The 7,435-nt window shown below is 40.7% G+C and overlaps 1 protein-coding gene across 9 annotated transcripts in view; it reads right to left on the reverse strand.

The window, feature by feature from the left end:
* Window positions 1-7,192, reverse strand: part of SPAG17 (sperm associated antigen 17) — an 89,752-nt gene extending 82,560 nt beyond the window's left edge. For all 9 annotated transcript variants that reach the window (XM_042031183.1, XM_042031180.1, XM_042031182.1 and 6 more), the window contains exon 1: window positions 7,060-7,192. In XM_042031183.1, the coding sequence (XP_041887117.1) occupies window positions 7,060-7,152 (93 nt within the window). In that variant the 5' untranslated portion in view covers window positions 7,153-7,192. The remainder of the gene's footprint in view (window positions 1-7,059) is intronic.
* Between the last annotated feature and the right edge of the window lie 243 nt (window positions 7,193-7,435).

Here is a 7,435-nt window from a genome sequence, read left to right on the forward strand (position 1 = left end):
GTAAAATGCATACCTAAATGTCTGCAATTTGAGTAACTGATGGCTTGGGATGGGAGAAAGCCACAGTTGACCTAAGTTTCAAAACAGTGTATGCTTGCACGGTGGGAAAGAGTTTGCCAAACACTTAAGGTAACAAAGGATAACATCACATGGGTATGCCCCATTTTTCTAACCACAGAAAAACAAAATTCAGAAAAACAAAAAATTCAGAAAAACAAAAAAGATGTAAACATCATCTCGGTAAAACTTTAAATAGCTGCAGATCAGATAACTAATCCAAAAGGGCATCTACACTTCCACACATCATGAACTTCCTTGATGGTTTATTGCAGCACAAAATAAACCTCAAATTTTAAAAATTACGAGTACTATAGAGTACAAGCATATCACTGATACTCTAGGCATATGCAAACACAGTGGAATTTATGAGTGTCCAGCTGCCCTGGGGCAGCAAACACTGCTCAATGGAGAAGTGGCAGCAGTAGTGGGGACTGCGCCAAGTACACTGAATTTCATTTTCATCTTTTTCATCTGCAGGAAGGACGGGGCATGGTAACTCCTTCTGCGTAAAGCTGCAACATAGCTACTGGCGCACAGCACTGTGAAAGATCTCTAGGTATTCCAATATCATCAACATGCACAGGAGTTGCAGCTAATCTGGATTAAAGCTATCATTGTATACCTGCCAAGAGTTGGACAGCAAAACTTCAGCATTCTTTGAACAGTAAGTATTTTGATGCCCATGCCTGTGTGGAAATGCATAATTTTCTAGGCTCTCAGAACTGAGATCGAAATGCTCTCATGTGGCAGTATCCTGGTGCTCACCAGCAGACATGGAGCCTTTAGAACAACCATCTACCTGTGGCATGAGCTAACGGAGCAACTGTTATCACTACACTGCCCACGTCAGTGAGGACCACCAAGAGAGGGAAACAAGGTCCGGTAAGTCTCACAGAGAGATGCTGACAGTACAAGAGCAGCAAGAATCAGGAATGTCAGGTTCTACTCAGGATCTACTCATGGTCCAGCAGCAATACAGAGCTTGCTCCCACAACTTCCTGCAGTTCTTCAGATATATAAAAAAATATCTATCAGAGAGTTCTAAGACTCTGCCTTATGCCTTCTTTAGTTCCTCCTTAAAACATGCTGATAGCTCTCTGCCCACAAATTAAACCTGCTTAGCACTGATTAATATCACTGCAACAACATCTGTGGAACCTGTCTTCCTTATCATCCTCTCTTCTTGATTTTTCCATCCCTTGGTCACAACTGTCCCTAGTTAATTTCTCCGTCCTTTTCCACTCTCCATTCCTCATCTGAGTTACACCACTTGTCTTAATGTTTCCCCCACCTGTGACTTGCTCCCCAGCTCTTGTCCTCTGTCTCCTTGTTCAGCTAGCCTCCGGTTTCACTATCTGATCCCACTTCAGGCTTTCTCCATCCTCAGATTCCGTCTCCAAATCCTTATCCTCTAGCCTCTATAATAATTCCCAGACACTTTCAGAGATATGGTTGAGCAATGAGACTCTCCTTCACAAAGGTACTATAAGCCTTTCTAAGAAAAGAGAATTTTCCTGGTTTCCACTGTGGTGCCCACCTTTACACCAGCCTCTGACAAAGCACCAAAGCAAAACACCAAGGTAGGTTCTGCTTGTGCAAAATGTGTGTTTAAAAAAAAAATAGGACCTATGCAAACAAAATTATCCAACCCCAGATTTTTGTTATCCAAGCAGAAATTATCATCGGTGGGCCACATCTTCTCCCCACTAAAAATGCTCTGCTTCAAAGAAACAAGGTGATAAATCTTCTCAACATAACAGCTGTGAGAATATTTATAGTATAGGCAAACCATTGGCTAATACATTAAAAATAAAATACATGGAATGAGCCTCTGCAAGATAACTGTACTGGTAGTGAAAATTATAACGTTATTTAATTCTACAGAAGTATATGCAGCTCAATACAAGGTCTTTTGTGCAAAAATTTAAGTATTATTAGAGACACCCTATACCTCCCTAGTGCTAAATGAAGAAAAGAAACTGCTTTTCTAAAAAAAAGTGCAATACCTGGGAATAGGAGCTAGAAGTAGCTAGTAAATATCTGAAGTAGCTACACACACCTTCACAGGCAATAATGATCTAGACTTCCTGGAGTCATTAACAGCATGTCATCTATTTCTAGACTGACCAGTTTTGAAGCCCTGAAAGATCATTTTTCAGAAAAACTGCACACTGAGAACATGAATTGAAGTCAATAAGGACAGTCAATGTGCACCATTAATATGTAGTTTAAGGTGTTTAATTGATTATACTCATTTCTGATTTTAAAAATCTAGTATTTTTGCAATACTGCTTTTATATTATCGATCCTGTAACAGTATCCCCAATGTTCAAGGCACTGAAAGGACAGAGAAGAAACAGACCCTGCTTCTACAGCTCACCACCTAAAATCACAACATAAAAATGTGAAGGAAAAGTAGTAAAATGTATATGGTTACTTTAAAAATATTTTCTCCCTCAATATACAACTGCTCCTCCACTTAGTTTTATTCTTTCAAATGTTATTGTAGTATCAAGGCTTGAGAAAGGATCTGAAAGAGGATAGATTAGTGACCCTAAGGCTACCTCAAATGACGTTCCCAGCTTAATGAACACGACAGAGAAAACCATAAAAATAACTACTGCAAAATCATGGAAACAGTCTAGAATATAACACAAGCACTATAAACTGCACAAAGGAGACCAAAATGTAGGGAGCAGATATCCCACACAATCAAAAATGCTGGTTCAAATATGAATTTTAAAAAAAATTGAAGCTGGAAATGTGGCAGTGGCAACTGAATACTGTTTAAACAATCTGAAACAAACTCCAGTTAAGGGCAGGCCAGATCGCTCTCACTGGAAAGCATCCAGTGATGACCATTGTTACGAATGACATTGTCCTCCTGGTTTTAAAACTCTTGGCCGTGTCAAGAGCTGAAATGCACGAAAGTCTCTCAGTATTAGAAATAACCATCTGTGTGGAAGACTTCCATGTCCCTCAGGTGGAGATGCTCCAAATCTGCAAGATCAACCTAATTCTGAAGGCTCCATGTAAGCAGCAAACTTTTTTTTGGTTATCCAAAATCCTTGCTTTCACGAAACACAGAAGCTGCCTCTCACAATTTTGTTCTCAAGCCTCCATTGTGTTCCTCTGTGATGTGATTTTTTCCAACTGTTAAAAACCAGTGCACATAGCCTGTATATCTTGTTCACCACAGCAGTATTGGAATAGAACAGGTATGTTAAGAAAATATCTAACTTTAATTCACATTGAAGAAAAAAGCAGATGCAGCACACATTTTTTTCTTCCTTTTTAAACATATCTTTTTTTTCTCTGCTTCATTTCCTAGACACAAAAGGGCAGCTGTTCTAGGGAAGACAGTTGAACAAGTCAGGTATATTGTTTATTTTTGCAGTACCAGTTTCTAGATCTCTTTGGCCAAGAAAAGCATCAAGCTTTGTGGGGTATCTGTCATTTTACTTTTGTGGTACTTAATGTTGTGGGGTTTAGTGATTTTTGTTTAGTTGCTTTCTTGGTTGGTTTGGGGTTTTTTTTGCAGGTCGTGTGTTTGTTTTGTTTGATTGTTTGGTTTTTTTCCTTAGGACAACAACCAGTAAGTTCATTTTGTTACAGCAGAATTTTGAATTTACCTGTAAGGGCTGAGAAGAAACATTTGAAAACTCAAACTCCAAACATCTGGGCATCAAACATATTACTGATTTATGAACAATTAAGAGTAGTAACAACTCTAACACTCTTTATTTTCAACGAGGGAGCTTGTAAACCAGTAAATACAGCTGGCATTACTGGGAAAGGTTGTTTATCAGGAATTTTGTAGCCTTAAGGTAGGACATCACTTCTCAGAAATCTGCAGACCCGCTCTCATTATCTGCTGATTGACACACCCACATTTACTAATGGCTTTTGTTTGTAAGAGCCTGAGCTTTTGCTGTACAACAGGGGCAGATGAGATAATATCAAAGCTCAACAGAATGTTAATTTTTCTCTGAAGAGGAAGTAGTATGAATAGCAATCAAAAGTGGAGCCATCCCATTCAGAATATTTTTAGAGGTTTCACAAGATTTAAGTTAATTTCAATTTTCAGGCCCTAAAAGGCCAATAAAATGAGAGAAATCATACAGATGGAAAGTCAGCACAGAACAGGGCTTCCAGTTGCTATGCTTAGTTATACTAATTAATAAGAACAGTTATTTCAATTAAGGGCTGTATTAGCCCAGAATTCACCTTTCACTCAGCAAATATCGCCCTTTAGGTACTTAACACATGCAAAGTTTAAAACTACCTAAGAATCTTAATTTACATTTTGCAATTTAATTCTGTAGTGAATCCAATCAAAATAGATGATAAATATCTGAAGGCAAATACAGTCTGCAATTCCATGTTCTTCTGCATAACACATTACAAACAAGAAAGATATATATAAACTATAATGTGAGGCTCTGGAAAATCCATATTTCCTCTGTATGTGTTTTTAAGTTGTGTGTTTGCCAGTTTTCACAGTGCATTTAGTAAAAGTAATTATTTGGTTAGTAAATACCATTTAAATCATATTTCAGTTAGCATACTTGTCCATAAAAACCTTAACAGCACTGGTAAAATGACTCTTTTTCATAGATTGAACTAATAAAATAGGTAAGTCATAAACACATTAAAATGTGAAATTTCACCACTTGATCTATCTGGTACAATTTAAAACCAGTCTTAGTAAATTCCCTTTGCCTCCACTAAAGGGAAAGAATATTTTCCAAATTGATGCAAGTAAAAGATTTAAAAATTCTTTACATACAAATTGTGACGAGAGAAATTTATTTACTTGATAGGAGTTCCTGTCGTCACCCAAATAATTTCAGATTCATATGGTATTTCATATACAATACTGAGGACGAGTAAGAAATAAGTTTTGTGCACTGTGTCTGGTGAGACCTACAATTCAAGTTGTTCAACACTCTCTTTTACAGACTGCTTTCAGTTCCTGAGCTTCATATATCTGAGTTTAAACTTTTTATGTTATATGATTACTAGGGTAGGGTGGGTGGGGGGTAGGGACAGTGTGGTTAGACTATTTGCAGAATGGGATTTGATTTTTAAAAATCATGTTTATCCTTTAATAAAAACCCCTATGTGATTAAGTAGTTAAGATATTCAATGCCCTCCGTGTTCAAGAGGAAGGAATTAAATTTGGCAGCAGAGTCGTACTTGTGTCAAAGATGTGCTTTTACAGAGCATGTTTATTTACATTAAGTACACCCACATTTGGCCACAGTTGATGAATCTTGATTCACACATGCTCAGAAGAGATTTGCTGGCATTTGAGAGTTTTGCACCGAGTGTGCTCTTGCCCATGACTATAAGAGCTGAATAAGAACACTCCTGCAGTAAGAAATTTCAGTGGCTGCCCAGCATCTCAGAAGCCTGAGTTCAAGCTGACCACAGTAAGGAGACAGTTTTTCCCAAGTTCCCAAGGCACTGTCTGTGAACAGTATGGCAGAGAAAGTGAAATTAGGTTAACTGGAACAGAAAGCAGTTAGACGATACCAGAATTATGGAAACAAGGAATCTCAAGTCAGCCCCCATGGGTAGAGGCATTACGATAATCTTTAATTAGGTGATCACATACTTTTTCCTACAGAATTCTTGCCCCATTCAGTGAACATTCAACATTTTTTTTCCATCTGCCTCAATGTGTGGTCCTGAATAATACCAACTTTGACGTTTCCTAAATTTTGAGCATTTTATTTCCTACCTTTAAAAATACTTCAATATAATGGTTTGCATTTAAGAAATGTAATAAATTATGTGTAGAGGCAGCAGAGCATACAAAGCACTTTGTTCAGTGAATTCACTGCACAATATCCACAACCACAATAAACACCACCATAAAAAACCATAATCACTAATTGGCACCTTGCTAGTAAGCATGGGAGAAAGACCAGGAACAGAGTAGGTGATGGAGATTGGACCTTCAGCCCATTCTTATGCTTGAGGGAGGTTTTCCAAGGGTAGGGACAAGATTCGCAAGTAAGAAAGGGCTCAAGCCCTTAGAACTCTACTGAAAAATCTGTGTTCTAGGGAAAAATGGGAAACAACAGCCTAAGCTATTGAAAAAGTGGTCTTGTTTGGTAAACTTGTATTATATGGTTACTGCCAAATAAAAGTAAAAGCAACTAAATATTTAAGAGATTTTTTGACATCTGTGGCATTTTCGGGAAAAGCAATTAACCAGTTTAAAAGCCTCCTGAATTAAAAGTTCCTTATATTTAACTAGTGCTGCTGCCATATTAAAAGGAAAAAAATCAACAAAACACAAACCCACAGCAGCTGAAACAAAAAACTGCTTTTTTTTTTTTTTAATAGGGCACAACAGGAATCCACAAAACAAGGAAACCACGGAAGCAATTTGTCTCACTTGCAGAAGCCGTGCTAGATAAACACATGGGAGATAAATATTATTGTTTGCTAAACTACCACCCTATTTGAAACCAAATTTTCTCTTGCAAATCAAGATTTATGAGAATTACATTGCTTACACAGAACCTGAAAACCTAAATATGCCTTTAGATCCTCACACTCTGTAAAAGAAAAAAAAATAAAAAGAAAAAAAAAGTGCCTTTTAGCTGCACACACTCAGGCAGGAAAATTACAGCCTCACATTTTCAACGCTACAGTTAATGCTGTGTCAGCACCTCCATCAAACCTCGTTGTTCAGCAGTTTATAAAAAGTTCACTCCGAGCCGAAACTTGGCACCCAGAGCCCAGAAAGGAAAGTGCCGAGGAGGAGCAGAGAAACCCTCAGGGCGACGCTCGATGGCGGGGGGCAAAGGGGCAGAGGGCCTGCGCCGCACCTCGGGACCATTCACAGCCCTCCCCAGGGCCACCCTGGGGCCCCCTGGAGCCCCCGGCAGCCGCGACCCCCGGGGCGGGGGAGCGGCGAGAGCCGCCTCCAGCCCGCTCCCCCTTCCCACCGCGCCGCCGGCTCTGCCCCTCAGCTGCCTTCACCTCCTCGAGGCGGGCGGACACCAGCGCGGGCTCCCAGCTCGACAGCCCGCGCACCAGCGACTCCCGGCCGGACCTGAGCCCCTTGGGGCCCATGGCGGTGCGGCGGCGGCTGCAGCTCCGCCGGCCCCACGCGTCGCCCCGGAGACCGCGCCCGTGGGCGGCGCCTGCCGGCCGGGAGAGCGCTGGGCCCGGCCGGGCTCGCCCGCGGCGGCCGCCTGGAGCGTCGCGCCTGCGGGGAAAGGCTGGGGGAGCCGGCGCTGTGCAGCCTCGGGAAGGGACATGGTCAGTGTCTGTCAATATCTAAAGCGGGGGTGTCAGAGCATGGAGCCAGGCATAGGACAAGGGGCAACAGGCAGAAACTGATGCACGGGAAGTT

Source organism: Corvus kubaryi, unplaced genomic scaffold, assembly GCF_017639235.1.
Source record: "Corvus kubaryi isolate FWS band 111438036 unplaced genomic scaffold, C.kubaryi_AGA036_p1.0 37341, whole genome shotgun sequence".
Lineage (NCBI taxonomy): Eukaryota > Metazoa > Chordata > Aves > Passeriformes > Corvidae > Corvus > Corvus kubaryi.